This window comes from Hippopotamus amphibius, chromosome 5, assembly GCF_030028045.1.
Source record: "Hippopotamus amphibius kiboko isolate mHipAmp2 chromosome 5, mHipAmp2.hap2, whole genome shotgun sequence".
In the NCBI taxonomy this organism is placed as follows: domain Eukaryota; kingdom Metazoa; phylum Chordata; class Mammalia; order Artiodactyla; family Hippopotamidae; genus Hippopotamus; species Hippopotamus amphibius.
Window position 1 is genome coordinate 14,947,672 of NC_080190.1, and position 18,671 is coordinate 14,966,342.

The 18,671-nt window shown below is 47.2% G+C and overlaps 2 protein-coding genes across 4 annotated transcripts in view; one reads left to right on the forward strand and one right to left on the reverse strand.

The window, feature by feature from the left end:
- The window catches only part of PDZD8 (PDZ domain containing 8), a 93,098-nt gene extending 90,341 nt beyond the window's left edge, over window positions 1-2,757 (forward strand). The window contains exons 5-6 of one of the 3 annotated variants that reach the window (XR_009053994.1): window positions 6-167; window positions 2,641-2,757. Coding sequence is in view for 1 of the 3 variants with exons in the window: in XM_057737068.1 (XP_057593051.1) it covers window positions 6-16 (11 nt within the window). In the remaining 2 variants the exon portion in view is untranslated. The other 2 variants (XR_009053995.1, XM_057737068.1) reach the window with 2 other exon arrangements.
- SLC18A2 (solute carrier family 18 member A2) overlaps window positions 1-18,671 on the reverse strand; it is a 36,417-nt gene that overhangs the window by 4,318 nt on the left and 13,428 nt on the right. Inside the window, exons 9-14 of the mRNA XM_057737075.1 lie at window positions 17,323-17,418; window positions 6,310-6,388; window positions 5,742-5,793; window positions 5,025-5,088; window positions 2,896-3,015; window positions 2,621-2,754 (exon numbers count right to left, since the gene is read on the reverse strand). Of these exons, the coding sequence (XP_057593058.1) occupies window positions 2,621-2,754; window positions 2,896-3,015; window positions 5,025-5,088; window positions 5,742-5,793; window positions 6,310-6,388; window positions 17,323-17,418 (545 nt within the window). The remainder of the gene's footprint in view (window positions 1-2,620; window positions 2,755-2,895; window positions 3,016-5,024; window positions 5,089-5,741; window positions 5,794-6,309; window positions 6,389-17,322; window positions 17,419-18,671) is intronic.

An 18,671-nucleotide genomic window follows, 5' to 3' on the forward strand; every position in this document is an offset into this window, starting at 1 on the left:
ACCAGAAATCCAATAAACCAAATGGAAGAAACACTCAAGTGCTCACACACTGGTTCACGACTGGATGACTTGGGATCCATAAAACAGCACTCGAACTTTCCATTTCTAGCTTGAGTCCAAACACCACTTAATCAGAAGGCTTCCTAATGAAAGGATTATTTGCTCAGGTTTGTATGCTGCCTTACGGCTCTCCGTCCCCTGCATCTGGTAACTGCTGATCCTGAATGCCAGCACTTGCCTGTATCGGGTTTTCTCAAGTGGGCAGTAGTCGGTCTCCCTCCTCCACAGCACGCACTGCTTCCTGCCTGCGCCCCACCTCCCCAGCCCCCACCATTCGGCGCTATTGGTTTCCACCCGGTTGCCTCCCGCTCTGCCTGCGCAGTGAGTAGGCGGCGGCTGTGGGCTGCCACCTTCGCATGATGCCATTATGCCAGTCGAACGGCATCTGACGTGATGCCTTCAATTATGGGCATCAATTATGGGCAGGGAGATGCGCATTCTCTCAGGTTTTTAATGATTCATCTCACTAGGCACTTATTAAGGGTTTTGACGTTTTACAGTGGAAGTGGCTTCTGGAAGCCTGTCGTTCTTGTTGCTTTGCCTTTTAGGATTGTCTCTTCCACTTCCTTCAGCACTTTCCTTTTTAAGTGAACTAAAAAGCCTTGGTTAAATGCAGCAAGAGGCACTGAGGGCTGCCTTCCGCCCATCATGCTGCGGACCCCAGAGCGGGAGCTAGCGGGGCAAGCTCACCCGCCGGTCCCCTGACCTCATCCATTTCCTCCAAGACCTCAGATAAACCCTCACGCTGCTGCCGACAAACGGATAACACAACAGCCACTAACGTCTGCTGCTGTTTGGCGAGGGAAGCCCACGGGGCAGCCCTGGGCTCTGAGAGTGAAAGGAGGTGCTCATCTCAGAGAGGAAGGAAGGGAGGAAACTGGGGGTCCACTGGGCTGACAGAATAAGCAGGGTTAGGTGAGAGCAAGACAGGAGAGTGGGGTGATACGGGAACGCGTGACAGCTTATTGAGCATTTACTGTGTGCAGACTCGGGGGTCACACTCTGCTGGAATTCTTTCACTTAATCTCCACGACCACCCTGTGAGGTCGAGGCTGTGGTTTTCCCGGGCGACAGACAGCTGGGCTCCGGGCGTCCTGCTGGCCCTGCACTGTCTCCTGAGTCTTAAATTGTCTCCTGGGTGACAGAAGCATTTGTAGGGGATTTTCTTTTTTTCCGAATAGGGTTGGGAGTAATCGTCATTCAGCCTTAATCAGACTGATGTGGTGGCAACAGAGCAAGAGTTGTTTTCTGTGGATGCACAGAGAATTTTCTGGCCCTGACTGGGGCCAAGGTACTGTGCTGGGGTCAGACAAACAAAGGTGCACAAGGAACTCAGACCCAGGCTGGAAGGCAGGAAATGCCCTGAGAGAGCTACGACACAGTGCTACGGTTGTTCAGAGCTGGGGAGGCATCAGCAAAAGAGCAAGAGTCAAACGGGTCGTGCGTAATTCAAAATTATCTGCTTAAATCCTATATAATACAGGGCACAAGACCAGTGCTCAGTGCTGGATATATTTTTTAAATATACTGAGTATATTAATAAATGCAAAAAATGCCCAAAACAAAGACTGCACATGACCTAACTTCGGGATCTGTGTCTGTCTCTAAATCCACTCTTTGGGGAAAATCATAAAAGGGCAGACAAGAAATGCCAAAGCCTTAAAACCCTTTTCAGTTCAAACATCAGAGAGAACATCTGATGTACTCCCAAGAGAACAGCACAAGAGAACCTCACATCCATTCCTAAATGCAAAAATACCATCTCCCCTGGCCTTGTTTCTCCCATACACCCTTAATCTAAGGCCCTCATCTTTTAACTAGACGAGTGTCTATCACCATTTGATGTTTAAAAAAAAATTAGCAGCAGCACCACCAGGTATGAACGCTTATCAAAAAGGATAAAATGACCAATGCATTTCAAAATTCAAATTTAGAATCAATAAGTTCGAATTTATTCAGAAGAGGAACAATTTACACTCAATACTACATCTTGCCTATAGCTATAATTCTGGTCATGAAATTATGAACTTAAACGTTATATATACATGCTCATGTGTGCCCAAAGGTGCATAAACAATGTTTGTCCATAAGCGCCTGTTACCTATATTAGAACCATCTCCAGAATCTTATGCAGTAAGGACTAAGACATTATTACTGAAAGCTGTAAGGGTTAGGAGAAAAGCAAACAGGACCAAAAACGGCTGATCTTAGGAGTAAGCACAGAAGGCAAAAAAGCTCTGTTCAAGATTTATAAGAACCTTAGAAAATTAAATTGAACAATCCATGTTTATATTTGGTTGACAAAAAGAGCTATATTGACTGCTAATCTATGTACAAAAATAATCTCATTCTTCAAATGTATAAACATAATACTTGATACAGTAAAACAAGTAGCTGCCCTATGGGATATAAACTAAAAAGGAACTCTTACCATTTATATTTGGGGAGTTCCGTTCAAAAGGTGCAGAAATATATTTTAGAACTAAGCCATAAGACACTATCCAAAAGACCATGCTAAAATGATCAGGAAACATTTCATTGCATCCTAAAATTTTCTTACCATTTTTTCTTCCTTGGCAGGTGGACTTCGGAGAAAAAAGCAGAGAGGAGCAAACAGAATATCAATTATTCCAATAATTGTCATGAGCCATGGAAATCCAATTGCCTTTGCGATAGCCCCACCAGCAGAAGGACCTTTCAGGAAACAGAGAATTAGATAAAGCTCTCTCTAAATGTCTTGTAGGCAGAAAGATGAAAAGGTTTAAATATTTTTCAGTAGGCACTATCAATCATGCACTGAGAAAAAAGGTTGTTTTGAAAAGCCAATGTCCTTACCTATAGCATAGCCCATACAAAATGCTACATCAGCAATGGCATACACGCTGCCATAGACGGACACGTGCCGCAGGTCGACCAGGTAGCCCATGATGGGCATCATTGATGAGTCCACCATTCCTGTGGACAGTCAGGGAACACAGTCTATAGAAAACTGATGGAAACCAACAATGGGCTGAATGTCAGGGATTGTGTCCTAAACTCACAACCCTGCCACGATTCCTCACTGCTACCTGCAAGTCTTCAGGCAAACTCCCTGCAACATACCTTTTGCTGAAGACAGACTGAAGGTGCTTGAGGCCGGGACTGCAACCCAGACCACCATTTGCTGCTCTCCACTTTGCCTCACCTTGTCCTCTACTGTCTGGTGGACGGCACCCAGTCTTCTGGTGACTCACCTGCCGTTCTTCAGACCCAGAGGGATGCTGGTTGCTGGCTGTGTGGGCCCAGAGCCTACTTCCTGTAGGTGTTTTCCTGATTCACTATTTTCTGGTCTACTTGTCCTCTGGCCTCAAAGAATGGGCACACCTACATGCCTCACCCAGCCTCCTCCCCATCCACACATGGCCTCACACTTAGATTATGAGAGTTAAAGTTGGAAAGTTAGGGAGAATTAGAAGGAACCAGAACAGGGAGGAGTCTGAGGGATCATACTGCCCTACTCAGGAAACTAAAATCAAAAGAGGTTTGCTCACTTAGTTGGCTAAAAAGCCAAAAACCACACTGTCAGGCCTGGGTTAGAATCTCTGGTCTCTTGAATAGTCAGGACAGGATGCATAAAGAAAGAACACATGTATTCAGAGTTTTGGGTGCAAATCCCTGGCTGGGTGAGCATCATCATGCCTCATCTCTCTGAGCATCAGTCTCCCCATCGACACAATGGAGATAATGATTGGCTGGATGAGATGATGACTGTGAACACACCCCGCAGGGCATTCAAACGTGAGATCCCTCACCTGCACACCTACAGAGGCAGGAGGATAAGGGACGTTTCTTTTATTCAACTGGCATTTGCTGATCACCCGAAATGTGCAAGGTGCTGGGACACAGAGGAGAACAAAACGAACAAGAGTTGAAAATAAATTACGATTCTGATTGACGCTATGAAGGTACCGTGAGAGCTTATGTATATGTGTATGTGTATATGTAAATGTATACATACAAGCTAGGAGAGTCTAACCTGGTCTAAGGGGTCCTCAAAGGCTCCATCCTTTCTACTGTACCAAAGATGCAACTCCTGCCTTTACCCTGTGACAGATTTACCTTTACTTTTATCATGATCAATCTGTATATTATAAATGATAAACAAGCATGTGCTACTTGTCTAAAATATTAACAAGATTTTCCCTAACATATTACTCACTGTTCCTCACATTACTGCAAAGACTGGTCCCCTGTGCCTGTGAAAACTCCTGCAGTACAGCTGGTCATCAATACATCAGCCTACCTTTTCTGTACCAAACTTTATAAAAATTACAGGAATAGAGATGCAGACATTGAGAATGGACTTGAGGACATGGCAAGGGGTGGGGGGAGGGGAAGCTAGGACATAGAGAGTAGCACTGACATATATACACTACCAAGTGTAAAATAGATAGCTAGTGGGAAGCTGCTACAGAGCACAGGGAGATCAGCTCGATGCTTTGTGAAGACCTAAAGGGCTAGGATAGGGAAGGTGGGAGGAAGGCTCAAGAGGGAGGTATACGGCGATATATGTATACATATAGCTGATTCACTGTTAAAAAACTTTTTTAAAAAATTACATATGACATCTTTGCCCTCCAGCCTCATATGAGAAGGTCTGTGCACAGATATGAGCCCAAACAAATGGGTTCTGAATAAGCAGTTCTCTTGTTTGCCCAAGCTCAGCAGTGGAGTATCACTTTGCTTCTGTAAATAGCAGGCTTTTACAAGACTGGTTTCAGGAAATAGGTGACTAGCACGTGGAAGCCAGTATCTTTCTGTGGACAATCTATAAGCTATACATGAGCTAAGCTGCCCACAGCCTCCTGTCAAGCTTTTAGAAATTTTAGATTGACTAATTACAATTGTGCCCAAGTAGGAGTAACTCTTTCTTAGTAATGGGAAAACAAAGTTTTAAACATGGGCACGAGGCTCGTGTAACTTACCAATTGCAAAGCCAACTCCAAAGTTGGGAGCTATGAGTCCATAAATGTTTTTTGCAAGAGGAATCTGTAAGAGGAAATAAATGTTATACTAAAACAACATGCTATCCAACTCTAAATCATCTTGGAAAGTCTTAAAGACATGTTTTCTTTGGCCTGGTATGCATGTTCCCTTCTGGAAGAAGCAGAAGGAGGAAGCAGGATAGGGTTTGGGCAGAAGTGGACCCTCCCAATCTCTAACAGAGTTAAAATGGGTTTTGTGAGCACCACGAAAAGCTAGCTCACTGCCATATGTGGAAGTTCAGCCTAGTCCACACTCCATTCTCGAAAAGAAGGTCTCATTTGGGGTAGATACTGGCCTTTGGTAGACAATGGTTTATTCTAGAAAAACGTCTTGCTATGGTTTCTGGCTAGCTGCCCTAAAGTGTTTAAGACACTGTAATGTTTAAGATGTGGGGGAGGGGGTACAAAGTGAAATAAAAACTATGCAATAAAACATTCTAAATAATTTCCAACCGACATAAAATGAAAATAAACTCTTTGGAGAGTCTTGTCCAAAATTTTGAAGATGATAGAAAATGAGAAGAAAATGGAAGATGTAATAAAACTAAAGGTCAACAATCTTCAAACTGCTATAAAATATTTCTTGGTGATTCTTGCCCAAAGCAAAAGTTTCATTCACAGATTATTTCCACCTGCCAAATGTCATCTTTTACTCACACATAAAATGCTGATTCCGACAATTATCATTCCCAGAAGAGCACAAAGCCACCTGTCAAAAAGACCAAAAAAGCACCATTGATAAATGATTCCCCCTCCCCATCCAGGTTGTCAATGGAAATCAAAACAATTAGTTGTAGTAGCGAAGGTAGAAGCACTCGAAATTTTTTTAAAAAAGAACTGCGTTATTATGAACCTATTTGCAGGGCGGGAACAGAACGGCAGAGGCAGAGAACAGACGTGTGGACACAGTGGGGGAAGGGGAGGGTGGGATGGACTGGGAGATTAGGTTTGACACATACACTGCCATGTGGGAAACAGCCAGTGGGAACCCGCTATACAGCACAGGGAGCTCAGCTGGATGCTCTGTGATGACCTAGTTGGGTGGGATGGGGTGGGGGAGGGAGGTCCACGCGGGAGGGGATGTGTGTATACGTAAGGCTGATTCACTCCACTGTGTGGCAGAAACTAACACAACATTGTGAAGCAAGTATACTCCCGTTTAAAAAAAAAAAAAAAAAAAAAAGAACTATATCATTATAACAGAGGGAGTACTGTTTCATCTTACCTCCCCATTTTGTGCGCGAGGGTCCCAAAAATATTGGTTCCAATGAGATAAGAGATACTGGCTGGCAAGAAAGCAATGCCTGTCAGTGAATGAAAAGGACCCCTTATCAGTACTGATATCCATCAAATGTGAGAAAAACTAATCACTGGGAGAACCACACTGGTGATTAGAGCTGACGAGATGAAGCCCCGGGGCCTGCACCCCAAGCAGCTAATATCCGGCGGAGCCAGTCTGGGCCCCGCGCGGCTCATCCGCCCGCCCGCAGCCGCCAAGACACTCCAGAAATGAGATTCCTCCCTTTATCATCAGCGTCATCTCGCCGCGGCCACCCCCACCCCCCGCCCCCCGCCTGGCGGCCAGCTTTACCTGGGACGACGCCGACAGCTCCCGGCTGGGGGGCTGCCAGCGGCCACCCCGCACAGCTGGTGAACGGTGGTGGCATCTGCTTCTGTCCACGCCCGCCCCCCGCCCCCCCCACGCCTTCGTTATCTGTACGACAGGAGAAGGACACGGGCACTGACAACACTGAGGAACGTGAAGATGAGCACAAAGGAAAACATTAAAATTATCCCCCGCGCCTGCATTCAGATCATCACTACAGTTGTTTTTCCCTGTAAATTTGATGTACGTAAACAAACGTGTGTACACAGGATTTGGGTTTGTTTGAGGGTTTTTTTGGTTTTGGGTTTTTTTTTCCCCCAGATAAATGGGATTATACCTATGGTTCTACATCCTGGTTTTTTCAATTACCTTTATGAACATCTTTCCATGCCAGAAAAATAAATAAGTAAATGTCTGCGTGGCCATTTTTTGCGGCCAAGTCCTACAGGACTGACAGTTTCCTGTCCAAGGCTTCACACTCTCCCAGGAGCCCCAAGCCGAGCCTGGTTTCCAGCTGCCAGTGGCGGTGGTGCCTTGAACGTTGCCTTTTCTGCCTTGAGCAGAAAAGCCTACTCAAGCCAGCCCAGGCTTGGAAGCCAGGGGATTTATCTACATCAGCTCTATCTGGTTCCCATCCATTACCAGGACAACAGGACAATCTCTTTTCCAAAGATGCCTTTTCAAACTTTTGACACCTTTAGTGTTTTTCCTTGAAATCTAGAAATACTAGATTGGTTCCTAAGCCTTGCCCACAAGTGGTAAACGTTGCTTTCTTCTCAATCATCTGACTGCATAAATTAGACATGCAGATGGGTAGCAGATGCTCAGCAGGTCCCCACTGCACTTCAAAGGCCAGGGTCCTTCTTGTCCAGGCGGTTCACCAGCACATGAGCGGCAAGTGTGACCTTGACTCTCCAAGGACACGCTAGCTTCCACTGCCCCTCTGCAGGCCCTAACGCAAGCCATCAAACCTCCAGAAAGGCTGAGCCTCCCAGCACAGAAGGGACTTCAAAAGTGACTGCCTGCAGGAGCTAAATCCAAAACCAAATCATTCTACGGGACTTCCCTGATGGTCGACTGGGTAAGACTCCGCGCTCCCAATGCAGGGGGAGCGGGTTTGATCCCTGGTCGGGGAACTAGATCCCACAGGCAGCAACTGAGACCCAGAGCAGCAGCCTAAATAAACAAATAAATAAAATATTTTAAAAAAATAACTCTAGACTTGATAATCTGGAAAATAACAATAAAGTACAATCTTATTTCACATTTCAGGAAACCATTTCCATCACACTTAGCAACATACAGTGGCCACGTGATTGTTGGGTGTGACTGGATACGGCAAACAGTACCGACAGCTTGTGCTGAGCCCAGTGCTGGGCCGCAGCAGAGACAGTGGCCACGAGGTAGCTCTGGTCATCACGAGAGCCTCGTCAAAGGAGGAATCAGAGGACGTCTGAACTACAACATGGCTGAGTAGGCGACACGCAGGTACAAGGGCAGTGCTCTGGGAACCAGAGTCTGCAGCTGGCAAAGCTCCCCAAAGCAGCTGGTATTTAAGCCTGACCCTGAAAGGGGCTCAGCAGAGAACTAAATTAGTCTGGAGATGTAAGAAATCACGAGGGACTCTGTCTCAGGATGACTGTCAGGCAGGCATACATGAATGAGGCAAGCAAAGCATCAGGAAAACGACAGCTCAGCTACTGTGATAAAGAGCCACTGACGTTCGGCCTCAGTGTCAGAGAAACAAAAGGCACACAGATGGGGAGGCCCCAGACCCTATCTCAGGAGGCAGCTGCCGTTCTGCCCAGTTCCTGCCCTGGAGGATCCCAGTCCCAAATGGGAAGATCTGGTTTTTCTAGAAAAGTTGGAACTCTGGATTCTTAGGTGAAACCTCCTGATTTTTAAATGATGGCAATTCGTTTTTTAAAAACATACACCTCACGCAGGCTAACACCAGCCAAGTCAAACCTACCTATGGGCTGAAACCGGCCCAGAGACACTCTACATGAGCACAGGTTGGAGGAAGTGGCTGGTAGAGAATCCGGCCAGAACAGCGTGCTGGTGACTCCTGACTCCAGGAGTGAAGCATGGGAAGCAGCTCTGAAGCCAAAACTTCAAAGCAGGGATGCAGACAAGCTCAGGGGAAGTCCCAGACCAGCTCTGTGTTGCTGAACCGAGCAGGGTGCTGAGCTCACACGTGTGACCTGGGAGCAAGCACACGTTATTTTCCGTGGACGGCAGAGAGAGCTGACCCTTGAACAACACGGGTCTGAACTGCACAGGTTCATTTGTATGCAGATTTTTTTTCAATAGTAAATGCTACATTATTACACGGTCCATGGTTGGCTGAACCCACAGATGTGGAACAGCGGCTACAGGAAACACAGACACCGAGGGCTGACTATAAATTACAGCGAATTTTCAACCGTACACAGGGTCAGCGCCTCTAAGATCTGAGTTGTTCAAGGGTCAACTGTACTCTCAGACAGCAAACACCCACTTCAAGATTCTCAAGCCAAAAGCGTGGGATTAGGAGGCACAAACCAAGGTGTTCATTTCAGCTGGAAACGTACAGCCGAGGCTTGAGTGGGTGACTTGAACCTCGTAGAGCCTCAGAGACAGTGACAGCTCCTACTATACACACCTCGTGGGGGGCTTTGAGGATCACATGGCAAAGTGCACAATAAGGGCCTTGGCACCAGCCCTCCCAGCCTGATCCCTGTGCCCTGTCACTCCACACAAACCCCAGCTCACCCACCATTCACCCTGGCCTCCTGACTGTCCCCAAACCGCAGTAAGCTCCTGTGGGCAGGGACCACTTCGTCCGTCTTCCTGCAGCCCAGCTCCAGGGAGGCACACAGGAGGTGCCCAGAACACGGTGGACCATTCAGAGGAAAGACCCTGCATGAGGACATTCACTTCCCAGAGCTGAAGTATTCCAGGCCGTCCCTTGAAGGTGCCCCTGTTGGTCTCACAGCCTGCCCCGTAGGGTAACAGACAGGATGTGGTCGGGAACCCAGAGTCCTCCTTCCTCGACTTCCAAGCTGAGGATGGAGCCATGCACTCTTTGGACCTCAGGTTCCAAGTTCCTGATTCCCATTTTGACATGGCTTCAGCATCCTCTGTCTTGCAGGACCTCCACAGCTTCACACAACTGACAGAACCAGCCTCTCGGAACGCAAAGAAACTTCAGTGTGCCTTGTGGACGAACCCTTCTCGTGTCCCAGGAGGGGGCCACCTAGCTCTGCTCAGAGACCTGGGGCCAGGAGCCCACTACTCTTCCAGACAGCCCTTCAGGGGCACCTCCTACCACAGGGCAGGCATCCTAACAGCAAGCCCCAAGCCTCCCCGTCACCTCCACCCACGGGGCCTGGTTTGCATTCCGGAGCCCCAGGAGAAGCTGGCTTCAACCCCCTCCTCTAGCCCGGCCAAGAGTGAGACATCCCACCTGCCACTTGGCTTTCCCGGTGAAACACGGCCCGGGCTCTGGGTTGTTCCCCAGTGACAGGGTGCCTACCGCGGCCGCTCTGTACAAGTTCAAGTTATTCTCTACCTTGAAACCTGGTTCCCAGAACTGCCCCAGCCCACGACGGGCACACAGCAAAGAACCACTACCATCTGAGGAAGGAAAGAAGGGCCAAAGGAATCCTGCAGGGCTCTTCTGAGGTCTGGCCCCTCAGTCACACGCCTCCGGGGCAGCTGCACCTGTTCCAGTGGCTCTGGACCCCCAGCAAGCATGCGCTCACCGGGCTTGCAGCGCACACACCTGTGCTTCCTCCAGGCCCCCCACCTCGCCTTCACGGGGCGCTTTCCAGCCTCTCACCAGAGGACCCCACAGTGTCCTTTTCAGGCCTCATTTCTGTCTGCGGAGATCTTTTTGAATCTGCGACTAATTGGACATCTTTACCTCTCCCAAATTCATATCACCTGCAAACACAACAAGAGTTCTCTCCAGGCCTTTCCCCAGCCCCATGGGACGTGCTGACCAGGGCTGCGCTACGCACAGTGCCAGGGCCACACACGCGCCCCTCCCCCTCCCCTGCTGTGCCAGGGCCTGCTCACTCACCTCTGCTCACGCAAGAAAGTTTGCCAGGAGGGACCCCCCGCCCACCCCCAGTGCCTCTATGGAAAGTCTGGCTTTGACCACAGGCTTGACCAGCACACGAGGGAGAGGCTTGGACCATCACAAAGCCCACAGAGAGCGGCTGCGGGACACGCAGCCCCTAAGTGGCTGTGGGCGTGAGGCCTTGGGCTCCTTCCGAGCTCCAAGTAACCCATCCCTGTCATCCCCAAGGGCTCAGCTAGGGACCAGAATGGGACTGTGGTCCCATCTGGACTCCCCTGGGGGAGGCTCAGGAGGTGGAAGCCACCACATCCCAGAACCACAGGATGTTGACCATCGTCTTGTCTTTGCCACCCAGCTAGGCTGGCACAGGACGTGCCCGAGGTCACAGCGGGCTGGGAGCAGTACGGCCCCCCACCATCAGGCCAGCGTCCTTCCCTCCATCCCGTACTGCACCACCACGCCCATTAAAGAACCAGAAGTAAAGGTCTGTTTCCACCCTCGTCTGGGGCCTGCTCCTTAAAGCCTATGCTTTAGGGGTCACGGGCCTCACCATGACCATGAACTTTGATTCCCTAAACCTCAGGGTGTCGGGGAGAGGTCATCTGACCCAGCACTTGCAGGAAAGAGATGCCACGACGATTCTCTTTCCACCAACCCAAGCCCAGGGCCACCCCCAAGTGGCAGCACAAGGAGTTTGGAGGACAGGCTCGCAAGGGAGCCCTCTGGAGGAGAGATGGGCTTCGTCTTCCCCGTCCCCTAAAAATCAGGGCCCAAAACACAGAGTTCGACAGGAGTACTCACGTGTCCCCCACACAGCTCATAAGATAGTTTTGCTTTCTTCAAATCTTACAGTCTTTCTCCAGAAACAATCAGGGACGCAAAAGGCAGAACAGAAGGGCTTCCATTTGCACCCTGGGCTGGAGAGCGCTCACACGAGACCCGGAGCAGGGAGGGGCCAGGCTGCCCAGGCCTCTGGGGAGGGGCCGTGCCACGTCCTGGCACTGGGTCCTCACCTCGGGGTCAGGCCTACGCACGGGGCCTTCCACCGAGGCTCAGAGGGGCCTGAGGGGCTCGGGAAAGGTGGGCTGCGAGGTGCTGAGACCCACGTTGGTGGGGCGCTTCCCCTCACACTGGAGATGACACTGCAAAGGGGAACAGACATCTGATTCTCCTGAGGACACAAGTCTAGCTCTGAGGCGAGGAAGGAGCCACCTCACTGCTGGAAAGGTACGAGGTCGGACCATCTGGCCAGGGTGATAAGCCCCACGAGAGGACCTCCTGATGAAATCTAGGCGGCCTGCGGCCTGCTATCTAACCCGGATGGCCCGGGCCCCTGACTGACGTGAAAGACTTTCTACAAAAAGCCTCGGGCTGTGTCTGGAGAGGAGGAGGGCAAGGCAGCTGAAGAGCCCTGCACATGGCCAGGACGCGTTCAATTAGGGTGATAAGTCAGTTAAGTGGAGAAAAAAGAAACACCAGAAAAGCATCTCTGCCCAGGAGAACGTGCAAAGCCAACACGGGAGCTCCACTCACAGCCACGTGCCGCCGACACCAGGAGCCTCCTGAGGACACCTGGAGGCCCCGGTCGGCACAGGCACAGAGGGAAACAGCCCCAGGAAAACAGCTCCCCTCGTGTCACCTGCCTGTATCAGCATCGGGACGCGAAGAACGTCTCCTTGTCTTCTGCGAAACTGCTATTTGCTAACTGGAGGAAAGAAAAAGTCCATCCCTCTTGAGAAGCGGTGAGCTCTCCTTAGGACCTCTGAGAGCCTTGGGTTTCCTCTGCTGTCTCCATGGCCAGGAAGTTCAGCGCAAAATTTCTGCCTAAGAACTAGTCTTAGTTTATCTTCAGAATCTTGGTTTTGATTTGGTTTTGTGGCATGATCCACATACCATGCAATTCGCCCTTTTACGTGCACAGTTCACTAGTTTTTAGTATATTCACAGGGCTGTGCAACCATCCCTATTTAATTCCAGATCACTTCCATCACCCCCAAAAGAAACCTCACACCCTTTAGCAGTCCCTCCACACCCAGCCCAACCTCCAACTATTAGGGGCTTTTTAATGAAGCATTTTTTTCTTTTCTTTTCTTCCTTTTTTTTCAAATGAAAAAACCCAGAAATTCAATGCAGAACCCAAAAGGACTAGGGCCCAGGACAGGCCAACTGGAGTGAGGCCTGAAGATCAGGGACCAGCCCAAACCAGGAGGCAGCATCCGCCCAGACACCTCCACAGAGCGAATGCAGGTTCACCTGAGGAAGGCTCGGGGCACTAACAATTGGGCTTATTCAGAACGGAAAGTCCCCATCTGAAGACGTCAGTGTGTAAGGTGAAAGAACTATGAAAAGAAAATAAACCTCTAGGAAGAACAATTGATAAATTCTTAAAGCAATGTGTGTGTGTGTGCAGGGACTGGCCTTCCAGATATTAAGCAATATTCTCAAGCCACAGTAATTAAGAAGGAGGGTATTGACACAGCAGTATAAGCAGATAAATGGAACAGAAGAGAGAAATCCAGAAACAGACCCGAGAAACCCATGGTCACTTCCAGCATGACAGCCGTGGGAAATATCAGATGGACGCCTAGGGTTCCTGGCAGTCGGGCTGGCCGGCCAGACAGAAAACAGTATCACCAGATACCCATCACACATCTTACTGCAAAAAGAACTCCGTGTAAATCCAAGAGTTTAATGTAAAAAACAAATCACAAATTTATTGGAGGAAACATAGTGAAAAAATAACCTTGGCATAGGAAAGGCCTTCCTGAGCTTGACTTGAAAAGACAATGATATAAAGGGGAAGGCTGCTAAATGGGACTCAGAGGATTTTAAATGTTCCGAGTGGCAAAAACCAACCCAAAACAAACAAACAAAAACACCTATAAAATCAAAAGACACACAACAAAGGGCAATATTTGCAAAACATCTGATAAAGGATTAATACCTTAACATACAAAGAACACTTCATTTTTAAAAAAAGACAAAACAATAGAAAACATGGACAAAGGGTATTAATAAGAAATTCACAGTAAAGGGAATAAATATGGATAATAAACATATGAAAAGGTACTCAATTTCACTCACAAAGAATTTGTAAAAACAAATCAAAATGAGACCCCCTCACACACTGGATTGGGAAAGACTGCTAACACCTTGTTAGTGCAATGCTACCAAACATCAAAACACCAATTTAAGTTTAGGAATCTGCCCTACAGATACGTGTACTTCCAAACATGAGCAGGAATACGTGGAAAGGCTATTTCACTGCAGTATGTTTTCTGATGGCAAAAACTGGAACGAACCCAGATGTCCTGCAATAAGGACGGGTTGAAAACATATGGTATAACCTTAATATGGAATAAAAGGCAATCAGAGCAGAAGGAGTGACGGGTTTCCAGTTAAACAGGGCAGAATGAATCTACAGGTTTTTCTCCATTCCCACTCTAAATTCCACTTAAATTTTAGTAAAGGAATAAAAGAAAACTATAGACCCCCTCCTCTCTGCCCAAGGAGAGGCAAATGAAAGGGAAAAAGAAACAAGAGGGAGGAGTAAGTGGAGAGAGAGCAGAGATGGAAGGTTCCAGTGATCTCTGTTGTGTCCACCTGCACACAGACCAGGCAGAAGCAGCAACACCTTTGTGCCTCAGAACCCAGGAAGTTAAGGAACTGAAGGCTCCAGGTACTGTGAACATAAGGCTGAGGGCGGAGGCTGTCAACGAGAAAGAGGATCGTTTTAAGAGTGGTTGGACCACCACCACCCCCCGCCCCCGCCGGCCCTCAGGGGTTCACCTGGCAGGAGATGGTTTCTTTAGGGAAACAGAACTGAAAAGGTTCAGGGACCCCAGGCAGCATGGAGACCAGGGATGTCACAAGAGGCTGAAACGGGAGGTGAAGAAAAGTCTTCCTATTAAATGGTACAGAGGATATTATTTCAACAACCCCACACACACACACACACACACTGCCCCCACACATACACAAAAGCACTCAGGGTAAATATGAAAGGGCTCTTCAAAAGTATGATACGATGACACCAATTATAAAAGTTCAATAGAGTTTAGAGGGGGAGGATAAAGAGATCAGTGGAAATAGGAAAGGCAAGATATGAAAGTAGAAAACGTAGATGTTCAACGTCCAACCAACCTGAATACCAGAAAAGAGAAGAAAGAAAACGGAAGAGCAGAAGGGACTGAAGAAATAACACACAAAGGTTTTCCAGAACTGAAAGAAGGGATTTCCCAAATGAAGAGACTGACCAAGCAAGTGCCCAGCACAGTACAGGAAAAAAGAGACTCCCTGCAAATCACCATCACGGATGCTCATAACCCAGAGAGTAAGAGAAGATGCTTCCAGCTCCTACAGAAGAAGGGGAATGAGGATGCTGGCCTCCTCAGCAGCAACTCTGGATGCCAGAAGACAATAGGACAGTGGCCTCAAGACTCTGAAGGAAAAGGATTTCCAACCAAGAATTACATACCCAAACAGACTAAGGCAACCAAACTCGGGATGAAGTTGAGGCAAGGGTAAAGATGCTGCTGATAAGCAGGATCCCACAGAGCTTTACCTGCTGTGCACCTGCTCTCAGGAGGCTGCTGTGGGACATGCGCCAGCACAACAAGGACGTAAACCAAAAGAGAGGAATACAGGGGAGGAGGATACAGGAAACAGCAGAGAGGCAAAGAAGATGCCTAGATATTACAAGAGGAAAACCTCTGGATGGCCTAGACAACAAGTCTAGACTGGAGCAGGAAGACAGAGGGACGTGGGACAGGTGTCCACAAACAAGCAAAACCACAGAAAGGTTAGGTCTGCAGATGTACGTGACCATATTTAGAGGGTCTTGCATCTCTGTAAGAAAGTTTGAGGGGTATATTCATAAATGCTACACAGAAAACTAAGAAAATGGAAAGACACTGCAGTTACTAACACCAGGAAAAACAAGAAGTTTGTAAAAAAGAAAGGAAATAATCACAGAACTCTACAGAGCTCATATTTGAATACTATTTACATAGTCACAACACGGTCAATACCGAATGCCAAACTAACCAAAACCTGTAATAGAGTTGTTTTAGGAGAACAGAAGGTGGGAAAACAGGTGAGTTGGCTGTTTGATATTTTCAAGTAGAGCAATAATGGCATTAAATCCTCATCTACTATATTAGGAAGCTGGTGGACAATGTCAGAAATTGGAAAATCAAAAAATAGGAGTGTACACATTATTTAAAGACATAAAGGAAATTAGTGGAAGAAACAACTAAAAGAATTGAGGGTGATCAAATCTAAGGAAGAGATTTGGAGATGAGGAGGCATGGGCAAAGACTGCTGTTTTTTCATTATGATTTTTACAACATTTAACTTAAAAATTATGTACTTGTGTAACTTTGATAAAAAATTAAAATTTAATTAATTGTGAAAAGTAAATCTACCCACTCTGACACAGAAACATGGAAAAACGAGGTCACAGTGTGTAAATGGCAAGATTCTACCTGGGTTGTGTTCTCAAGCATTTTACACAGATGGTAATCAATGCAGAACATTTGAGGAAAAGACACACAGAACTTAGCAAGGACCAGAGGACTGGGCTGGGAGAGGCGGAAGGATGAATATGAGATTTTCACAACTTTTACTTCTTCAAGTCCCTGTACTTTGATTTTTTAACAACAAGCATGAATTACTTTCTAAATAAAAAATACTTTCAAAAATTCATCCTCTTAAAAATTAAGTGTTTAATAGATAAAGAAGATGTGGTATATACACACAATGGAATACCACTGTACTACCCAGCCATAAAAAATAGACTGAAATGATGCCATTTGCAGCAACAGGGATGGACCTAGAGATCATCATACTAAGTGGAGTAAATCAGAGAAAGACATGATATCACTTATATGTAGAATCTAAAATATGACACAAATGAACTTATTTAGGAAACAGACTCACAGATATAGAAGACAAACATGGTTACCAAAAGGGTATGGTGGGGGAAGGGATAAATTAGGAGTTCGAGATTAGCAGATACAAACTACTATACATAAAATAGATGAACAACAAGGTCGTACTGTATACACAGGGAACTATATTCAATATCCTATAATAAACCATAATGGAAAAGAATATGAAAAAGAATATGTATATGCATGTATAACTGAATCACTTTGAGGTACACCAGAAACTAATACAACACTGTAAATCAACTAGACTTAAATTAAAAAAATAAAACTAAGTTTGTTGTTATTCTCTTTCCCATAAATTTTATTGCTGTCCACATATATTTAATATAACTAGTCCAGTTCAGAAACATGAGGATACGCTGAATGTATTTTTCATCTCTCATTTCTGCCAGGTCCAATGCCCTTATATTAACGGTGCCTCTATCAGGGATGATACAAAAACCGGAGCCAAAACAAACCCCAAAGCTCACTGCTAACCTAAGCACTGACCCCTTTAAGTGTCAAACAGAACCCGTCACTTTATCATCCTGCTACCGCCAGCTCAGCAGGACTACAATAATGAGACCCAACGGGGGACAAAAGTTCTAGAACCAGAAGCGCCCAGCCCAGTCTTACCCAGCTGCCACTTGTGGGAACACATGGTCTCCATCATCCAGATGGGCAGGGCCGGCTCCAGCATGGCAATCCCCATGTTTGCAAAGCAGATGGACCCTTCAAGGGAGGCAGAGGGTTAGTGTCCTTCTGTTTTGGGTCTCGAGTATCCCCTACCACTTCCAAACACAGTTAAATCCCACGTGCCCACAGCCAGGACAATCAGCTCAGATACCAGGAACGTCTACCTTTGTAAGAAAAAGACAAATAACAGGTCAAGGGGATAGTGGGGAGTGTTGGTTTTTAAATTATTACCGTTACTGAAAACAACTAGAATCGCAGAGTCATAAACTTTGGAAGTGGAGGGAGGCTTGGAGATCACTAGGTTTAACCTTCCCAATGTATGAACGAAGTAACTTCCTTGAAGCTACTCAGCAGCTCGGGCTGGCCAAACACAGACTTGTGCAACCTGAGGGTGTGTGTGTGTGTGTGTGTGTGTGTGTTGGGTCTTCATGGCTGTGTTGGGTCTTCATGGCTGTGCACAGGCTTTCTCTAGTTGCAGCAAGAGGGGGTGACTCTTCGTTGCGGTGCGCAGGCTTCTCAGCGCAGTGGCTTCTCTTGTTTCAGAGCACAGGCTCTAGGGGCACCGGCTCCAGTAGTCACGGCATGCAGGCTCAGGAGTTGTGGCACGTGGGCTTTGTTGCCCTGTGGCATGTGGGATCTTCCCAGACCCGTGTCCCCTGTGTTGGCAGGCAAATTCTTAACCACTGCACCACCAGGGAAGTCCAACACCTATGTTTTACTGTACAACAAACACAGATGTTTCTAATGATGGCCTTGGTTGCCCAAAATTCCAGTGCATTAAGTACAAATGTGCTGTTGAGGGATTTTTTTGAGTCAACTACACCTATAGGGTATCCATGCAAACATCCATTATCACTGTGTTAACCAGAACCCTTTGTAAATGTAGAACCACCTGGGAAAAAAAACACACATTGCTGTCCCCGCTATTCTAAGAGCTTCCTGTGCTGTGCGCTGCAGAACCTCTAATTTGCCAGACTCCTGACTCAAAGAACATCGTACAGTCATAATCAAGGTGCTTACATACGATGAAAGGTATTTTCATTCCTTGTAACATTAAAGACAGAACATAAAAATGATGCTGAAATGGCTGGACTCCGCTCGCCCACCTGTTCCGTGTTTTCTTAGATTCTGTATTTGTCTATTTGACGCTGATTACGGGGCCGAACTCACAACCTGAGTTGCTCCTGTCTTCCCTGTGATCCAGAGCCCATACTCTGAGTCCCTTCTTTATCTAACTCTGACCCACCTCACCAGTATCCCCTGCCCTAAATCCACCCAGGCAACCGGGG